We start from the raw sequence: 20,339 nt of genomic DNA on the forward strand, positions 1-20,339 counted from the left end.
TTCAAGCCATGCAAATATCGCATACAGGGTTCGAAATTCATGCTTCGTTGGATGGACAGGTCGGAAATCCTTTCAAACGATGTTGCGCTTTGTCCGGGTAGTTTTCCGATCCGTTTCTTTATACACTAATTGAAGTCGGATCAAAGAATTATGAAATTCCAGTCCGTTTCGTCGAATTCTCTTTTGAAAGTTTCTGAAAATTACGTCACTCTTGGTGCGAAAATTTCGAGCAAAGAACCAAACCACCGGCCTAATAGAGAGGAAGTATATTTATTCGTCTGTGGACCATAGAAGCGTCGCGTCTCATTTGGCACATGCATGTCCTTCGAAGTGGGGCAAATACTACCAAACGCAAGCAAAATGGGGTGAACTGTGCACTAGATGTAAGGAAAAAGTTCAGAACAGCGGTATAACGCATGAATCTTATCTGTTACTGCCTTGTATAAAAACCTCCCCTCCACACACACACTCGGAGAGAGAAAGTAGAGAGAGAGAGAGAGAGAGCGATGGCGGGTCATCATCATTCTTCGTCTCCTTCTTCTTCATCTTCTTCTTCGAGTCCATCAATGCTTTCGTTCAAGTGCGTGCTCGTCCTGACGGCAACGTTCGTGGCCTTGTCGCTGCCGGTGCAGGCGGGTCTTGGCCACGGCGTGGGGAATTGGGCCAGGGAGCAAGAGGCGGACCGGGTGTACCGGCTCCCCGGTCAACCGGAGGTGAAGTTCAAGCAGTACGCGGGGTACGTGACGGTCAACGCGACGCATGGGCGAGCCCTGTTCTATTGGTTCTTCGAAGCCACCGAGAGTCCCCAGGACAAGCCGCTCCTCCTTTGGCTCAATGGAGGTACTCTCTTCTCCTTTTTGGGTTCTCAGAGATTATCTCTTTTGTCCCTCTTTGGCTCCCAATTCATGTGGTCCTCCACAAGATATTTTCTTTTTCCCTTTGCAATTTCTTGTCTTCGTCGGCGACTTCCGTCATCGATTTTACCGGGTTACAATGATCTTCTCGCGTGCACATAGCGATTATGTGAATTATTTGATCGTTTCGTAAGAGTTAATAAAAACCCCGTCGCATGCGATTGTATATTTTAGCAGCATAATTCATGGCATTAAATCTTCGAATATCTTGTCCTGAGATGTTACTAAACTCGCTAGCATGCTCTTGTCTTCTATTCAAAAGATGAAATTTTACCATGCACCGTATTTTCCTGTGCGTGTAATATTCCGAGCTCATTAGGTCTGTTGTCGCAATCATGGCATTTTTCAGTTCACGTGACAATAATTTGTTGACCCTTCATTTGACCAATGGATTTTCCCTCGGAAGATTCCACACATTTCAAACATGATTTAACGAATTATTTGCAAATAATTTAGAATTTAAGGGGAATAGGATGAAAATAAAAAACTATCGGGAGTGAACGGACAATACTTTCCCTTTCTTGGACAGTTATACAGGTTGTCTTTTCCCTTAAATATCATATTTTTTTCCCACTATTTTTCTATTTAGTTGGAGGATAATTGTTTTTATTTTTTTTTTCTGGGGCCATATTTCAATCATGATATTCAACAAACATAATTTAGTTTCACTAATTTTTATATATGGGCGGCTGTCGAACAACCTCCGTCGCTTGCTCTTTCCGTGGGCGTCTTAGCGAAAAAAACAAACAACAAACAAACCCTAATCATGTGTTTTTTTTTTTTTTGTGGTCAAACTAATCTTGTTTGACTATGTTGTTAAATTCCTTGTCGATGTTTTTGACCCATCATGTAAAACTATGTTACAAGACAAATTGAGTCTAGTTAGGTTGCTACGCAACGATATATTTCTGGACTGGTTTCCACGTCAATGAGTTGAAATTGAGAATATTATAAACTCTAGAAAGACGATAGGCCCACATGAAAAAGGAAAAAGAAAAAAGAAAAACCCTAATAATGAATTCTTGAAGATGAAGTTGTGTGGCATTATTGTGGGGCTTCCAAAGTTCAACCAAAACTGGCGTGCTTACGCTTGTCATCATTCATGGACGCCCACCTTTTTGTCTTCTATTCCAAGCTTTCAAATTCATTGCTTCTGGTTGACACTAACAGTAGTTGAATATGTTTTTTTTTTTTTTTTTGGGTTCCAAATTGGAATAAAGAAACATTCCAATAAGAATATTACTGGGGAAGGACCGGAAACTTTTCTCAACACTTCTAGAAGAAAACGTAATTATGGTACTAATGACAAGATTTAGTTGACTAGCCATATCATTTGAAAATGCAAGACCCGGCGGTTTTGGACATTTCCAACCTTGGATTTGGGTTTTGACCCTTATTTTTGGGCTAGGCTATAAGTTTGTGGTAGAAAACCAACTTGACTGCTGTAGCACAGATTACTATTGTGTCTATTTGGACAAATCGGCAGGATCGAACGTAAAGTTTAATTGTAAAAAGTATGGAGATCTGCCGGAAAGCGAATGATTACATTCAAATAGGTTGAATCGAGATCTGAAGCGATTTCGATTTCCGGTCAAATACCGATAATTATCCTGATTTTAATTTCCGCCTTGTTGAGTTCCACTTGACAATGGGTATCCAAAGCTCTTTCAACATTGCAATTAATCCCCACTAGGTTTAGTTTCCAAGATACACTCAAGCAAACAAGAGTGCAAATAAGCATCTTCCACAAAGCTTTCCTTTTTGGGGCTATGGCCACTTCATGCATGTACTAATCAAGGAATTGTGGGACCCACAAAGTCCATTAAGGTTTGCATTTACCAAGGATTTCACGGCGAGATTATCCAGGATTATTTTTCGGACGATCATTACATGTTTCTGTATCTGGAAAACCACAGGTCCTGGCTGTTCCTCGATCGGGTACGGCCAATCAGAGGAATTAGGACCTTTCTTCCCTCAAAAGGACCAACCAAATCTGAAGTTCAATCGTTACACTTGGAACAAAGGTAAACCACACAAGCGTAAATATTTTTTTCACTTATTTCCAAGATAATCATGTTCGTTTTAAATATATTTTAGGTACTAAAAAATAAATAAAAAATCTAATAGCCTTAGTTTTCTGGAAAATTACTTTCTGGAAAATTACTTATTTTCCAGAAACGCCACATTTTTCGCGAAACAAATGGCGCATAATACTACTGCTCGCTCTTTTGTTTTTCAGCTACAAATCTGCTATTTTTAGAATCACCGGTCGGGGTGGGATTTTCCTACACCAATACAACTAGCGACATCGGTCGGCTCGGAGACACCGTTCTTGGTACAACAATTTATAATCCGAATTGAGTTATTGGTCGATAATTTGGAAATAATTTTGACACTTTGTATCTTAATGTTCTTTTTCTGCCCTTTTTTTTTTTTCCAATAATGATACATAGCTAAGGACTCGTACGTATTTCTGGCGAACTGGTTTAGAAGATTCCCACAATTCAAGTCCCACGACTTCTACATCGCAGGAGAGAGCTATGCAGGTAATCAGAAATTGAGTTAAGATTAACATGCTTAATCATCTGATTAACATATGTAATGACTCTTTAATCTTCAAATCTCCAGGGCACTATGTTCCGCAGCTTTCGGAGCTTATTCTCGACAACAATAAGAAGGTCTCGAACGAAGACTACATTAACCTAAAGGGTCTAATGGTTAGTTTTCTCAGATCAATTTTTTTCGAAGGGCTCGTAAATCTCTTGGAGACCGAATTAGTCGGCGCTTAATTTCGATAACTTGACTTCGCCAGATTGGTAACGCGCTGATGGACGACGACACGGACCAAAGGGGGATGATCGACTATGCGTGGGATCACGCGGTCATATCCGATCGCCTGTATCGTGACATCAAGGCGGCGTGCAATTTTAGCCAAGAGCAGCTGACCACAAACTGCAACCAGAACCTCAATAAGTACTTCGCCGTGTATAAGATCATCGACATGTACAGCTTGTATGCTCCCAAGTGCGTGAACAGCAACTTCAGCAGCACCTGCCAACGTCCGGTCATCACCGGTGTCGTGTCGCCCCGATTGCTCTCCAAACTTGTGTGTCCGCATTTTAATCACAATTTTTTTTTATTTCTCTCATGACAAAAAAAATGAAAATGTCCAGACGTTCATGTGATGTATATAGGCTGGATGGCACCAGAGACCGGCGGGTTATGACCCATGCGCATCGGACTACACCGAGATATATTTCAACAGACCGGACGTTCAAGAAGCGCTGCACGCGAACGTCACCAGAATCCCGTATAATTGGACTCACTGCAGGTTAGATAATCTTGTTCACGTTTGGTTAGATCATCTCAAACCCTAATCCGTGTAAGTAGAATGTTCTAGTTTCTTGGCAACACGGTCACCGCGTTAGAATAGTTTCGATTAGTTTTACGGTATATGTAGGAAGATAAACACGACGAAAAATGGAGGATAATGTCCCTAGGGGACGAGTTAGAAAACGATCATCGGCGAATTGATCAAGATAAAGAAAAATTTCCTACTTGTTGCATTTGCAGCAATAACATCACGTTCTGGGGCGATGCGCCGGCGTCGATGCTTCCCACGATCAAGAAGCTCATACAAGGAGGCCTGCGCGTGTGGGTGTACAGGTAATTCGAGCCCCGTGATCTTTGATCGATTCTTGTCGATGCGATCAGTTGCTCATGGTTAATTCGGTGATGAATCTGCCGTTGACAGCGGAGACACCGATGGGAGAATTCCGGTGACCGCAACAAGATACACGTTGAGAAAACTTGGCCTTGATACCGTCCAGGAATGGACCCCATGGTACAGCCATAAACAGGTAATAATCCCGGATCTGTTTCTATCAATTTGGTCATGACAGGTTTAGTCGGTAGGTCCCTTAATAATGCATTTTGGACAGAAACTTAGTTTCATTCATGCTGCTCCTCGTACGAAACTCGAAAGGACGTCGGTTCTGATCGTCCCGTTCAATTCCGAAACGATTCTGTGCCATATATGTTCTTCGAGATGATAGGCTTTATTCGACTTAAGGTAGATGCAGATCGATTTACTGCTGTAACGGGATTGAACGAATTGATGGGGTTTGATTGATTTTTCAGGTGGGTGGATGGACGATTGAGTATGATGGGTTGACCTTTGTGACCGTGAGAGGTGCGGGTCACCAAGTCCCAACTTTTGCTCCCGAGAGGTCTCTCCAATTGGCCAAGCACTTCTTGGCCAATAAGAAATTGCCATCTGCACCATTCTAAAAAAAAAAAAGACCTATCTTTCAATTTTTGTGTTTTTCGTGGATTTTAATTTGGCCTTCTTCTTTTTTTTTTTTTTTTTTTTTTGCTTTTGCTTTTTGCTCATTTCCTACATTAGAAGTAAAAAAAAAAAGTCAACGGACTCGATACAATGTCAAAGTCAAAGCAGTCGAGAGGAAAGTGCAGCAATTGTTTGATTTTGGAAAATTGCCCCTTTTCCACTTTGTTCAGCATTGTTTGATTGTGGCGATTGGGACCTTGAGGAATTTGGCAAGCTTGAACGATTTGAAATGCTTCCGTGATATTCTTTTTTTATTCTACCTAGAGATGATTCATTAATCACCTGCGATGATATGAATTTCGAGTTAAATATCCACGCTCTTTCTCTTCGCATTAAATGTCATTAATGGATTAACTCGCAATATTGAAACCAAACCCTCGAATCGAATAGTAGTAAATATCTCCCTCTTTTATTTATTTATTTATTGAATTTAGGAGAACAAAGGATATTACTGCAGTAACCTAATTTATTCTCCAACATGTAAAAGAAAAGCGTTTCACTTGGAACTGAATCCACCGTGATGTATGAATTGACTTGGTCCTTAAATCGGTTTTTACTATAATTTGGTTCGCTCCTATTTCACTTTCTCTCGAACCAGATTTACGGAGTGTTGGTCAGTTTGAATGCTAAGTAGAACAAAATTGCAGGGTACACGCCCGCACTGATGGTCTCCCTTTGGTTGCGGTAGTAAGATATCCCAAACCGAGGCGATCTTCCCATTTTCATAGTACCATTCAAACGTGTATATCATTCTTTTTTTTTTTTTTGTAATTTCGAGAGTTGGTTTTCTAGTTGAGAATAGAAAAGAAAAGAAAACCGACATATAAATTTCTAGATTCATGTCGAAAATGCCCCCACACTTTTTTATACAATTACATGAGTTATACTCAAACTCTCAAATAGAATCTTTCATAAATAGATATATAAACGGTTTAATTTTTCCTAGAGTCTCTTTCATCTAATTTACTAAACAAACTTTGGAGATGGATTTTAGCATATCTATCTTATCAGCAGTGTTTATTATGTCCTTTTCAGTCTTTTTACTATCTCATTTAGTGGTAATCTTGGAATGTTAAATTAGTCAGACGATAGTCACTTTTGGGCTTAACTATGTAGACAACGCATTGCTTATTCATGAATAGTTTGTTGGTGGGCCGAATCAAGTGGGCTCGGACAGGTCGGGTCTGGTCGAGGCCCATCTAATAAATTTTTAACATGGGCCGACTCGAAACGAACTGGCTATAAGTTGGAAAATCAGAAACCCTAGACAGCGCCCCTCAGCGCACGAGAGATTTCGCTGCTTCAGTCGGCCAGAGAGTCAAGCAGAAGCGGCGGCAACAATGGTGAGCGAATTCTCCGATCTGACCAAACCCCTACCTTGATTGTTCTTGCTCTCTTGCTCGTAGCTCTCGCTTATTGTTTTACTGGTCATATTTGCGGTTCCCTTTGGAGGTTTTTCGAATAGGGGGCGAAACACGAGCGAAAAACCAAATCTTGAGCGGTGGATCGCGGTTTTAAGTTTGGAGAAATGATGCCAACCTCTTGTAACACCGCTTGATTTTGGATTTTTAGTTTCCCTCATAGGTTGCGATTCTAGGGTGTATGCTGTGTTTACTTATTTGAAGGGCGAGTTCGACTCCTATTCTTAATTTCGTGCTGGTGGGTCAATCCTGTTTGTGTCGCTCCTTGTACGCCGAACTTGGTCATGATGTTTCTGGGATCTGATTCAGACTGTTTGTGTTGTCAGAAACACCTTAGAAAAGTTTATGGTAATCGGATGGATATGGTGATGCTGGAAAGTTTCTGTGATTTGTCTGCTAATTCTTTTCCTTTTTGTTGGTGTATGAGCTTGTGCACAAAGCGCCTTGTTCATGAATTTGCTGCTGAAAGGTCATGTCTCCGTTTTCACTTTCATACAGATTTTTGTAGAAGTACTGTTCTTCATAGACTTCTTCGTTTTGCCTTCCTGACTCTGTTAAAACATTTGCATTTGTGGATTCGTGAAATGATACTCGTGAAAAAAAAATTGTCTGAGGTGAATCTTTTGAAACGGGCAAGAGTTTTCTGTGGTACATTGTTCAGGGATAGATTGGGAACTGGGGTTCAAATGAGTGGCACGATAACCTGATGCTAGTTTGTTCTCCTTTATCGGGGATTGGTCTCTTTTTTTTGGGGGGCAGGTGGGGGATCTCCTCGCTCTGAACGGCATTGAAGCATTCATTTTGTCTTGTTTTATTCTGTTTGCTCATCCATCGTGTGAACTTCAGGTGAACGTCCCGAAGACAAAGAAGACATATTGCAAGAGTAAAGAGTGCAGAAAGCACACCCTGCACAAGGTGACGCAGTACAAGAAGGGAAAGGATAGCCTTGCTGCCCAGGGAAAGAGGCGTTATGATAGGAAGCAGTCGGGATATGGTGGTCAGACCAAACCCGTCTTCCACAAAAAGGTGAGAAATTTAGCATTTGAATAGCTTACCTGATTTACCCTGATCCTTTGCTTGAAACAAGAAATCGAAGTATGTCATGTTGGACTCTTTAATTTTGAAATATACAGCATTAACATCATAAGGGTAGGTTTGAGTCATACTTTCGTTCAGTCTTGGTGGGAATTGAAGTATATGGTATGTGTTCCTTGATAGGCCAAAACCACCAAGAAGATCGTGTTGAGGCTTCAGTGCCAGGGTTGCAAGCATGTTTCTCAGCACCCCATCAAGGTTTGTGCTTTTGTGTACTCGAGCTCTGTTCGAATGCACTTAGTCTATTTCTGAAAATTCTCTTGTGAATTTGTCTAAATCTCTGATGGTGTTTGCTGCTGTAACCTGCAGAGATGCAAGCATTTTGAGATTGGTGGAGATAAGAAGGGGAAGGGCACTTCACTTTTCTAGATGATTTCTCTAGTCTTCTGGTTCTCTGGATCTTTCAAAGACCTTATAGCATCTGCATCTTTGTTTCTTTTTCCCTTTTTGGCCTCCCAAGTTGATGTTGCTACTGGTTATCTGAATGTGCTACAAGATTTATGCGATAGTTGATTAATTTTGACTGAGATATCTTTTCCGGAGACTTCGGCTTCAATCTGCATGCTCTGTTTTTACGGGGATGTAGTACAACTGAGCCGCGCAGGCATCATTTCGCATTTGGAAAGCAGAGGCTATGAGATAATAGACACAGAAATTCGAGTTGGTTGTCTGATGAGTTTTTGGTCGGAAGAATAAGCTGAGTTGTGGCTTGTGAAAATCTAGATCCTGGAATTAAGCACAAGGGATATATTGAATGAAATTGAAGCTACATTTCATTGTGGGACGAAGCATTCTAGTTGTGGTCTAGAAGTATATGCTAGATGTACAAAGAGGGTGACAAGACGGGCCAAATTTGAAATGAGTCGGTGTGAATAGATTCGTTCATTAAAGTGAACCACTTGTTAAACTTGCAAGTCATGCTGACCACTTTTAGCAATTGGAATTAACAGAGGAATCACTTGATTTTGTGAGTGAGGGGAAATGGAACAGCAAGGCGCGGGCCATTTCGGTCTGGCGATTACAGAGCCATTTTGAACGTCATGATGAGCCTGGTGCAAAGCTTCTGTACATCTTGCAAGGTTTTGTTTGGTAGGTGGGATATAATTCCAAGTAGATTAGTTTGCATCCTAGCCAGTCTTTGAGACATTGCAAAATCTGCATATATCGTGATATTCTCCGGGTACAGATTAACAAGAAACAAAATCCCACATAGGAGGCGGGTTATAATCTGAAAATGTCTCACCGTTGCATCGCCACCATGGCCATCTAAAATGATAGCATCTCGACACAGCACCTCCGCAGCATTTGGTCGCCGTCCCCTCCGCCCTCAGCTACGGCCACCTCAGCTGATGGCTAGCAAGCCTGTTTACTTCTGATTTCACTTGACAAGCCGCAATCGCCCCCATGTTGTCGAAGCCCGACTTTCATTGGCATGGTCAAGACATATAGATCTCGAATCTGAGGTCAACCAAGGGCCGGGTCTGATATCTAGGGATTGGGTTGAGTGCCGCCGAGCCCAAGGTCCCATGCTTACGCTCGATCTTGGCTCGGGCTAGTGTACGGCCGTGCCGCCCCCTTTCCCCTCAATGAGAGAGAGGTGTGCAACTGAGCTCGAGGGTCGAGGGGGGGAGAAAGAGGCGCTCGTGGCTGCTTTTGCCTTGGTCCACAGGTGGTCGCCGGCGTTATGGTCCTCGAGGGACGTCACATAACCTGCTCTCTCGGTGCGGATGGAGAAGAAACAGCAGAATGAAGAGAGGAACTTGCAGGAACGTTCTTTGGACTCTTCTGCAGGCCAAGACGATATAGATTTAAGGGATGTGACCAGGACCAGGCCGGATCGCAGCTCGGCGTGGTGATCGTTAACCATTGTCCTCGTCTGTCGTGGGGGTTGGTGGATAGCATACGTTGATATCTATGTTATATCCAGAAATTTGCCAAGCACTATCATATCTTTATTTAATCCGACTTTCTCCTATAAAAAGGCAAAATCTACGGTACGTAGCCTGGTATTTTATGTTCGGTCTAAAAGAATCATTTAATATTTGGACACAAGTAACAATCTAGGAAGGTGAATAGGATGGAGCGTTGGAAAATGCCAAATTTCCCGAGAAATTATTAAGTGATGTGACGGGTCTTAATTAAGTATTGAACAAATAGCAACATTGCATTTAATCATTAGAACTTAAAAGGTCAATCTGAATCCCTCCCGCCTTAATGTAATATAGAAATAGAACTTAAAATGTCCTTTCGCAACTAAGTTAGAAAAATAGTTACAATAATTAATCGGTGGTCGCGCTACGTCCCTTTTAATTGGTCTATAATGTCATTTTATAGAATCTCCGTCATCGACACATCCAAGTTATCTTGACTTTGTTTCATTCTCATGTAACATATAATAATAATAGAAGGCTTATATACACATGAATATGAAACCTATCGCAAAAAAAAAAAAAAACTCAAAAAAGGAATATTTAGGCTCATTTTTTTTTTTTTTAACGCATTTACCGTGCGGAACCTGAGATTTTTTATGCATACGAATACTTTTTTTGCAAAGGTTACTACGTAACTAATGGAATGCTTAAGATATCTCCATTGCCCAATAAAAAGATATTGTTAATATTGGTATAAATGATATTTCCCTCGGGTTCGGCTATAGCGGTAACCCATACGATCTATAAATCCGATGGGTAGGTTCTTACCGAGTTGCGATAAGTGAAGACCCTCTAGGGACTGCCCTTTTTCCTCTCCTCTCGCTGCTATGAAATCCTAGACCGAGAGCACGACACCTAGCCACTCTATTTCCAGTTTCACGAGACAGTGCCATCTCAAGTTAAGCACTAGAAGAAAGGAAATGAGAGAACCGCTAGCAGTTCGCGTCTTCGTGGAAATTTGTACGATACCCTTCAATGGACATACCTACATCACCTATATACAATTTTTTTTTTGGTCGAGACACCTATATATACTTGAATGTTGCACGATCAACCGAAATAATCCACCGGTATCATCAATCATAATGTCTACTGAAAATATAATAATGTCATTCGAGCCCAATGACTCGAGTAATTTGCAAAACAAGCAAGAGCGAGAGCCCTCACATCTGAACGGGGAATCCTAGCACAGATGATCCTTCCCAATACTATAATAACAAGAGACGGGGAATAAAAACAGAAGAAGAAGAAGAAGAAGAAGAAGCATCTCTAAATAATAATCTCGACCTAAGTGAGCCATAAAATATTTTTTGGCTGTGCCGCATCAGCTAAAAGAGAGAATTGGATATCATATGCGCACAACGACCTCATTATTCTTTCCCTAACCTGATCAAGAATCCGACGCTAACAAATACAACCTAAAGGCTTATTAGACCAGGCACATGTATAATCATGCGCTCGTGTTGTTCATGCATGATTAGGGTTTACGCGAGCTTGCGAGTGTACTGGCACCAGCGATCGTAGGAGACCTGAAGATTCGGCCAGTCCGAGGTGGAGACGGTGAACTCTTGGAACCAGTTCGTGAGGATCAATTCCTGGTCGATCGCGGGGAGGCTCGAGATCACCTCGTCCATCGCTCGCTCGGCCTCGACCTTCTCGAGGCCGGTCATGATGGGGTAGGAGAGGCCGTTGCTCCCGTGGCAGCAAAGCGGGAGCCAGAGGGTGAGGAGCCCGAACTTCACTTCGCTCGGTATGGATGCGCTCTCTCGCCGGAGCTCGCCGGACAAAATAGCTGCATAAAGGAAGAGTACATATCAGTAATTCACGGTACAAAATTAACTTCCGAAGAATATGACGAGATACTTTATTATAAGATAAATTGAGACCATGGCTATCTTAGAGATAATTCGTTTTTGTATACAATTAAAAAAAAAAAAGAGCATTACCAAAGATCTTGATGACATAGCCTTGGACTCTAGGGTTAGCACCAAGACAAAGAGATGCCAATCCAGAGGCAAAGCTCCATTGCTCCAACGCTTCATCCAGAGACCCGAAAACCCTGAGTTTGTTGGTTATCCACAGAAGCTCCTGCGCCAGCTTCTCCGCCGCCATCTCCCCTTCGTCCATGCCAGCGGGTCCAGTGAGTTGCCGGCCACCATGCCACGGGAGGGTGCCACTCTTCATGTACCGGGCCACCGCGCCAACACACACGTTGACCCCCTTGAGATAGGAGTTGATGTAGGAGCCCATGGGGAGGGCACGGATAATGCTCATCGGAAACAGGCCCGAGACGACGTCCTTCGATCGGTTTTGCTGGAGGGAGTCGTAGAGGAGGCTCGAGGTGCGGGAGAACGCCAAAGACAAGGCCACCCGGTTGATCTCCAGGAGGTCTTCGTGCCCGTCCCTCGAGTTCTCTTCCAGGATCCTATCGGCCATGGACATTGCGAACTCGTACTTCCTCGACGAGGCGGGTATGTCGTTTAACAGCGCCAAGATCTATTCCAAGAGAAATCGGATTGTCAGTCAGTGGTAGTAGGGAAAACTTTACGCTGTATGACCATTACGGTCATCATTCCCGTGATGAATTAGGGTAAGTTTTGAGCAAAAAAATACATGGTGTCGCGTACTAAATTCACGTTTTGACACACGATATACTATACTATTCCATTTTCTTCTAAAAACGACCCACTAATCGTCCTGTATTAAGCTCGTTGGAATAGAAAACGGAAAAATGCTTCGGTAAGAAGTTTCTCATTTTATTGCAAGAAACTTGATTAAACAATCCTTCAATTGATCGAACAGGTCAGATGAGGTCAAACGAGTCCGATGATCATTACGAAAAACAACAGAGCACATTTATGGTTTATTTATTTTCCTTTATTTTGGTGTTATTCGACAATTACGTGGCAAAGCAGGTGGAACAAAAGCTTGCATGCGAAGCATTTGTTCCCTGAAGTGCGATATTTGCCGCCACGACGGATGTTTCACCCATAAATGCTGGCAAAACCAAAACTAAGGAGGCTCAGGAACCGACAGGCAAAAGGACAAAAAAACACCAGTACGATAAAAAAACAAAACGAGCCGAACCGAACTCAACACAAAGTGGGAAGATTTCATTTCACAGTTGCTGGATATCTCCACCAATAAAAATTCGTGTCGCCGAAAGATGTCGTGTCTCTTTGGGAACACTTCCAAGTTTAGAAAACTTAGCTCTAAAGAAATTGAACACAAAACCCATTTCGTTTTAGGGCTTATAATTTGAAACGTCACTGTAAAAACCGTCATCATCTAGGGTTTGCAAGAAGAAGAAGAAGAATAGGAGCAGCAACAATTCTATAATACGATATAGCTGCGAATAGTTATAAGCAAGCATGTGCTGTATTGGAACTTGGAGCGGTTATACTTTACGTAAAAAGAAATTTTTTTGGACTCCATAGCTAAGAAACACACTTTTAAAAATAAAAATAAAATCTGAGGAGGATAGTCTACCACAATGACATATAGAGAAGAATAAAATGATTGCAATGAGCCATATGTTAAGTGAAGGATTTGCACATTAAGATAACCTTAGTGACTTATTTTTGTCGTTAACGCTCCTTATAAAAATGTGAAATGATGCCCATAAACTCACACATAGCTAGTAAATAAGCAAAAAACCTTACATGGGAGAGAGCTCGGCCGAGGGCTCGAATGGAGGGACCGTCCGCATCCTCCCGCAGGATCATCTCTAGCGACGGGGGAGAAGAAGGAAGCGCCAGCGCTGATGCCGACGTCGTCGCCGCTGCCGGATAAGTCAGCAACGGCGGGAAGTCGAACGAGCCCGCGACAGAGGAGGCGAGCCGAGTCGACTGGAGAGGGTACTGGAGGTGGCCGCCCAAGCCGGGGAAGTGGTCCTTGAGGACCCTGAGGAACCAGAGGGTGACCCAAGCCATGAGCATGACCATGAAGCGCAGGTGGTCAGAGAGCCGCCACCGGTCGGCCGAGGCGAAGGGGCTTTTGGAGGGAGAGGCAGCGGAGACTAGGGTTTTGGCCGCCATGTTGACGGTGGCCGTGAAGAGAGAGCTCATGAGAGATGATGATGATGATGAGGATGAGTAGTAGTAAGGCCTGGTTCTCACGCCATAGCGCTCTATTGCTAGTGATTCTTTCATGGCGTGTTCGTTTTGATTTCGATGGTTGGCTAGAGAGAGAGAGAGAGGAGGGAGGTTTTGGTGATGGCGCAAAAAAGAAGTATTTATAGAGGATAAATGAGAATATTGGGAGTAAAGCGAAGAGAGAGAGAGAGAGAGAGAGAGAGAGAAAAGAGATAAATCTTTCAATCACACGTCGGCAACCAAGTCATTAAAATAGTGTAATCACGTGTTACGTTAATTGTAAAATAGTGTCATCACTTGTCACGTTAATTTCTCCGTTTATTTTACGAAAAATCAATAATTTAAAATATTTTTTTTAACTCCACCAAGCACGAAAGTTTAAGGATAACTATAGGTCGGTGGCTACCTAAGGAAACTCCGATTCGATCTTCCCCCCGGCTAGGGCCATCTATCTGATCCCGATCACAAGGAGAGGTTCACCATGATGGGGGGTACTTTTTTTTCCCTTCCGGAGAGTATGAAATGCATGAGCGGACCATCCTTTGTTGCGGCATGCTCTTTCGATTTACGAATTCGCAAGACTACCCGAGCTAATGATACAGGCAATAACATTTTCTTCGAACATAAATTGTTAAAAATGTTTTTTATTAATTAATAATTTCAAGCAATATAAACGATTACTTTTATGGAAATATTTTTTAATTCATTTATTTTTCGCGAAACAAATATGCCATAATAACCATAACAGTCTTGATTTTTGAAATTTGAATGGCGCTATCATTGTTAATGTTGATTCAATTCATCAGATTCCCCGAAATGACCTTAGCCCAATAGTGCATGTTACATGACGTTTTATGTTTTTCTTTTGTTATAAGATTTGTTAATTTTTCTTATGGCCAATGAGCCATAAGAAGTTTAAATATCTTTATGTATAGGGCTGTGACAATGTGATTTGGAGTTTGGATCCATTGCAGCAGCTATTTCACCCTGTTTTGCTGCTTTGGAAACTAGTGAGAGAGAGCTTGACTAGTAATTGCTTCTAGGTTTGTTGGACATAAATGAAGTCGGGTATAACATTTCTGCCTTTTTTTTTTGCCTCCAATCAACAAAAAGGGTGGGAGATTGGTGAGCGTAAGGACCTAGGAAACATCAATACTCTCCAGGGCCTCCGTGTCGGGGCGGACTCGTGTCGGGGCGGACTCATGTCGGACACTTCGACACTCTTCGATATGCGACCGACACTCTTCGATGTACAACCAACACGTGATTAACGCTTCTGACATGTCAACAACATATCAGTCCAACATCTCGACGCGCCATTTCGACAGATACATGATCAATTTTAACCATTTTCAATAAATTATGGGTCAAAATGTAAATCTATCAAAAATATATATACTCAAGTCATACACCCAGCCATCCCAAAATTAATATACTCAGCCGGCCTAAAAAAAACTAATTATGAATCCCTAACAGAAGAAGAAGAAATTCATTGCCGATATTTTTATATACATGATAATTTATCATGTATAATAAAAATATACATTTACTATATAACGTGTCCTAACGTGTTGAAATTCTCTCTTTTTTGAGAAATAACGTGTCGACGTGTCGTGTCGTGTCGCGTGTCAAGTAACAAATTTAAGAACTTCTAATCAAAGCAAATGTATATCCATATAGATGAAGCTCATATCTACCCGCGCGATGTCACAAATAATCTTTTCCGGAGACTCTCTCATAAGGCGGGCCGAGTGATTTCAGCCTTTAGATTTGCGCAATCTCGTGATGTCCGCATTACGACGGCTTGGATTGCTCGAGTACATCATAGACTCGGTCCACAGGAGGAGCGCCAATCCATACAGAAGAATGTCCTAACGTAGGACTTCGCATAAGAATTTATGAGATGATAATGTGGTGGTAATAGAGATGCGAAACAACTTTGATGACATGTTGAAGATCTCCAAATCCAACCATAGTTTTGAATGATTGGTCGGAGAAAGATGTTTGAAATTGTCAAAGCAAAGCTTTAAGTAAGTGGTCAGGGCCAGGGGTACCCAATCTAGTTTGACGAGGGGAAGTCGTGATCGCCTGGGCGAGAGGCTCGAACAAGATGTAACTCCCGACAGGTTTCTAGAATGCACAGGGACAAGAATAACTTGAACGGCGCAGCAAACCGGGGGGAACGGTTTCTAGATTATATATGGGGAACTGAAGTAAACTCGCAAGAGGCGCTTTTCAAACGTAATGACAACATTTAACATGGGTACTCCTAGACATGGCCAAATGGGCCCAGGGGGGCCCGGAACCGGCCCTCAAGAGCCGGTTCCGGTTTCTAAATTGTCGGAACCAGCCCGAAACGGTTCCGGGCCGGTTCCGACCCTTTTTTTTAAAAAAAAGGGGGAGGTACGGGGCGAAAGAGCCGTTGGGCTCGGGAACCCGCGATTCCGAACTGGAATCGGAACGGGCCCGGAACCGCCGGTTCTTAAACTGGAACCGGCGGTTCGGCCGAACCGGCCATATCTAGGTACTCCAATGTTGAGTATGCTCAGGTAAGAACGCTACTAAGATGGGTAATCTCCTGGAAAAGTGCCTATGGACAATGCCAGGCGTGAGATATTCCAATATCTACATTTTACTATTGAATATAGTTGACGGTTTACTTAAATAAACAATAATTAAGAAAGGTAGATGGAGAGATGCCTCTCTTTTTTTTTTTTTTTTCCCGAATCCCGTCATTATCATGCCAACAGAACAGAAACAACATGAAAAAATAAGTTTACAAGTTGAATAGACCAAACTCAAATTTAATTTCCTAAGCACGGTTGATAACCCTTAATAAGCATACAAGGAGCACCCTAAAAATGTGAGCAAAGCTCTTGTTATTCAGTACTAATGGTACGACGGTACAAATTCTTATTGTCAGACTTTTTATCTCGCTAGAGTATTCTGGCCCCGAAATCCATGGAGGTTACGCTGTATACCATATAAAGGAGAGTGAAAGATGATGCAGAGTCCAGAAAATTTGCAGCAGGAGAGGAACTCCGATCACAAAAACGCTATGGATGATATTTGAGCAAGAATGGAGGCGGTCTGCTACTGCTGAGAGAGTCCAGATTGGATTCGGCTCAAGCGATTGGAGCATATATTATTTTCCAGTAGAGTATGGAGACTATTTTCTCAGAGGAAAGCACCGAATACGCCGATGCTAAATATTGTGACACCGGATGCAGAGCTAGCTCAGACTTTCCGAAGCACCCGGGTTCAATTCAGTCTCTGTTCCACTGTTCAAAACAATACTTGGCGGAATGCTTCCTGCCTCTACTAGATCTCTAATGGTTGAAGAGGTAACGGCATCTTGCGACATTTGGATTATCGCATTTTTAAAGATTGGATAGTTCCTATCTTGTGAACATGGAAACTTTCCCTCCTTCACCAGGTCTTTTAGCATCTCCAATGCTGCCGATAGATTCTGATCAGATAGCAACGCACGTAAAAGTGACGCATAGACAAAGGTGTCAGGCTTCATTTCCTTTTCTTGTATCTGCCTTAGATATTCTAGGGCTTCATTAAGCCTGTCACACTTGCATAGACCATGTATAAGGGCCATATATGTAATTCTGTTGGGTGCACACCCTTTTGACAGCATATCATTCCACAGTGTAAGAGCATCGTCAGGTTTTCTGGCATTGCATAATCCATCAATGAGAGACGTATAAGAAATCACATTGGGCTTCGTCTCTACCTCGTACATTCTGGATAGACAGAGCATTGCTTGATCGACAGTATTAGTTTTGCACCACCCATCAATGAGCAGGTTGTAGGTAACAACTGACGGAACAAGCCCGTTCCTCACCATCTCATTCAGCATATCATGAGCTTCCGGAACCCTTTTGGCCTTGCACAGCCCATTTATCAAGATATTATAGGCAACCACATCAGGCTGGCATCCGCGAGCACATAATCCCCGAAATAGCTCCAACGCTTGATCCACTGCTCGGATCTTGATCAAACCATTTAGAGCTGCAGAATATGCAACTATATCTGGAAGGAAACCTTCTGTAACCATGTTTTTAAGGAATTCACAACCCTCAAGCACTCTCCCATGATCGCATAACTGTTTAATGAGCTGAGTGGAATGTTTTATCCATGGTTCCTGCCCATGAAGACGCATCTCCTTCACACAGTTTAGAGCTCCTAATACATCCTCTCTTCTACATAAACATCCATATATACAGTTACAGGTAAATTCTGTTGGCTCAAATCCAGCATCCTTCATTTCTTGCAGAAGTTCATTGGCTTCCTCCAGTCTGTTTAAATCACAGAGATTGCTGATCAAATTATTATAAAGTAAAACGGTTCGCCTACAGCCGATCCGGACCATCTCGTTGAAGAGGCTCAGGGAAGTTTCTGTTTGACCATCCTTGAGCAGACCGTTAATCACGATAGTAAAAGATGTTGTATCAGGATAAAACCTTTCCCCAGTCTTGAGAAGCTGATTAACATTCAGATCATCAACAGAGCAATGCCCCATCATCCCACGGAGCAAATGGTAAGCTTTAACCACCTCGCCATTCTTAACATAGAAACTCAAAACAGAATTACATACCAAGGTTTTAGCTGCAGTGTCCACATCCTTTGGAATTTCCTTGAGCAATTGGGTCAGCTCTCCTTCTTCAGAGAAATAACTGGTAAGCTTATTAAGCAAGTTAACGTCCGGCACGATGCCATACTCACTCATATCCAGATACAATTTAAAAGCATCCTCGAGGTCATTATTCTTACACAACCCTTCGATAAGCACATCATATAGTGCTATATCAGGAGAAATACCTGACTTTCGCAATTTATCAAACAACTGGAGAGCCCTATCCAACCTCGATGCCCGCACAAACCCATGAATCAAAACACAAAATGTCTTCTCGTTCAGTCTCAAATTTCGACCTTCCATGCTCTCAACTAATTCGAAAGCCTGGTCCACCTCACCGCACTTGCTGAAAGGCAGCAGCAAGACAGAACACACGTGAGGATCCACCCAGCCCCGGCCATACATTTCATCGAAAATCTTCAGAGCCACGTCGAGCTTCAGTGAATTGCAGTAAATCTGCAGGACCGAGGTCAAAGTATACTTGTCTAAGTCCCATCCAAGATCCCTCATCTCCTTCAATCTCATCTCAGCAAGTTCAATCGCATCCGACTTGGCGATAACCTCCAACAGACAATTATAGCTATAACTGTTCGGGACACAGAGACCCAATTGCTTAACCTTATCAAACATCACATTAGCTTCTTCAACCATACCCACGCTCCCCAAACACCTAATAAAGTACCCTAAAGCACCCGGAGTCATCTTACACCTAGTATCGACAGCCTGAACTGCCAAAGCTCTCAATGCGGCATTCTGTCGAGCACGAGACAGCATACATGCCATGGCATTGTAAGTGTAGCAATTGTGCGCGTACCCATTCTGATTTGAAGCCCAAGTAAAGAACTTGAGAGCGATTTTCCAGCTCTTGAGCTCGTGCAGCACGGACTCGACGACTCTGGTCGAGAGTGACGGCGCAAGATCCGCAAGCTGCGGGTCGTCGGGCGTGAAGGGCCGTCTGGTGAAGATGGCGAGGAGGCTGCGAGCGATGTGAGTGGTGTCCGAAGGAAGGGAAGAGAAGCTGTGAGCTTTGATGGAAGCGGGTCTGCGAGAGCGATGGTCGATGACGATGGAGATTTTAGCGAGGAGGACTCGGAGGCATGCGGATTGGCTCATTGCTTTGAATGCTCTTTCTGTTCTGAGTTGTTTTTGGCGCTAATTTAACGTCTTATATTTTCGTCAGGCTTTGTTGAGTACTTTTGGATGGTCGGAAGGGAAAAATAGGTTTATCTAATTTTCGTGTGTATATACATATATATATCCATTTATTTTCTTAGATTTGAATTAAATAAAAGATAGAAACTGGTAGACGATAAATTATTAAAATAAGAACTTAGTGAGCCAATGTGCGCTGCGTTAAGATAATGTCCATTCCAGTGTTTACCACGCGGCAACTAACTTGGCTAGGTTTCTATCTCTTATTGAATTTAAATCTCAGAAACGGGTAAATTGAAGTTATACGAGGATTTTGACCTCTTATTGAGTTTAAACTTTGAAAAGAAAATCAATGATAGATTGCATTTTCAATCATACTCTATCATCCTCACAATTTATATATTCTGTTTACATTGAATATTAAAAAATGGACAAGAAAGAATATCAATATCTTATCTCATATCAAGTCTGAATTCAGAAAAAACAAAAAAAAAAAACAATAAATTAGAGAGAATGTGTTAAATTGTACTTTTCATAAACACGATTTATTTTCAATGTGGTTTCTCGAATCTCTTTGTAGAAGGCAAAGGATTTTGAGCCAAATATGAAATTTTGCATAAAAGTTTGGCTGCTCAACAGCTCTTAACACGCATTGTACGCCGGCATGCACCTCGTGCACCACTCGAGCACCTTCCTCAGGGATTCCGTGTGGACTCCGTCTAGCCGGATGACCCTGCCG

At 42.4% G+C, this 20,339-nt stretch overlaps 4 protein-coding genes across 5 annotated transcripts; 2 read left to right on the top strand and 2 right to left on the bottom strand.

The window, feature by feature from the left end:
* The first annotated feature begins 446 nt into the window (after positions 1 to 446).
* Positions 447 to 5,516, top strand: LOC115738306 (serine carboxypeptidase-like 34). 2 transcript variants are annotated; one of them, XM_030670911.2, is made up of 10 exons: positions 447 to 840; positions 2,831 to 2,938; positions 3,154 to 3,249; positions 3,368 to 3,460; positions 3,543 to 3,631; positions 3,727 to 4,020; positions 4,109 to 4,245; positions 4,488 to 4,580; positions 4,669 to 4,774; positions 5,055 to 5,516. In XM_030670911.2, the coding sequence occupies exons 1-10, from the start codon at positions 507 to 509 to the stop codon at positions 5,202 to 5,204; spliced, it is 1,500 nt and encodes a 499-aa protein (XP_030526771.2). In that variant the 5' UTR covers positions 447 to 506; the 3' UTR covers positions 5,205 to 5,516. The 2 variants fall into 2 exon arrangements, with proteins under 2 accessions (XP_030526771.2, XP_048140436.1); XM_048284479.1 differs by having other exon boundaries at positions 3,154 to 3,245; positions 3,364 to 3,460.
* A 983-nt stretch (positions 5,517 to 6,499) lies between these two features.
* LOC115738326 (60S ribosomal protein L44) lies at positions 6,500 to 8,316 on the top strand. The gene is made up of 4 exons (XM_030670933.2): positions 6,500 to 6,605; positions 7,530 to 7,709; positions 7,902 to 7,976; positions 8,088 to 8,316. The coding sequence occupies exons 1-4, from the start codon at positions 6,603 to 6,605 to the stop codon at positions 8,145 to 8,147; spliced, it is 318 nt and encodes a 105-aa protein (XP_030526793.1). The 5' UTR covers positions 6,500 to 6,602; the 3' UTR covers positions 8,148 to 8,316.
* Positions 8,317 to 10,964: 2,648 nt separating this feature from the next.
* LOC115738161 lies at positions 10,965 to 13,882 on the bottom strand. The gene is made up of 3 exons (XM_030670692.2): positions 13,372 to 13,882; positions 11,656 to 12,205; positions 10,965 to 11,501 (listed from the first exon to the last, which is right to left on the bottom strand). The coding sequence occupies exons 1-3, from the start codon at positions 13,858 to 13,860 to the stop codon at positions 11,194 to 11,196; spliced, it is 1,347 nt and encodes a 448-aa protein (XP_030526552.1). The 5' UTR covers positions 13,861 to 13,882; the 3' UTR covers positions 10,965 to 11,193.
* Positions 13,883 to 16,542: 2,660 nt separating this feature from the next.
* Positions 16,543 to 19,601, bottom strand: LOC115738141 (putative pentatricopeptide repeat-containing protein At5g08310, mitochondrial). Its single transcript, XM_030670668.2, has one exon. The coding sequence runs from the start codon at positions 19,559 to 19,561 to the stop codon at positions 17,036 to 17,038; it is 2,526 nt and encodes an 841-aa protein (XP_030526528.1). The 5' UTR covers positions 19,562 to 19,601; the 3' UTR covers positions 16,543 to 17,035.
* Between the last annotated feature and the right edge of the window lie 738 nt (positions 19,602 to 20,339).

This window comes from Rhodamnia argentea, chromosome 8, assembly GCF_020921035.1.
Source record: "Rhodamnia argentea isolate NSW1041297 chromosome 8, ASM2092103v1, whole genome shotgun sequence".
Lineage (NCBI taxonomy): Eukaryota > Viridiplantae > Streptophyta > Magnoliopsida > Myrtales > Myrtaceae > Rhodamnia > Rhodamnia argentea.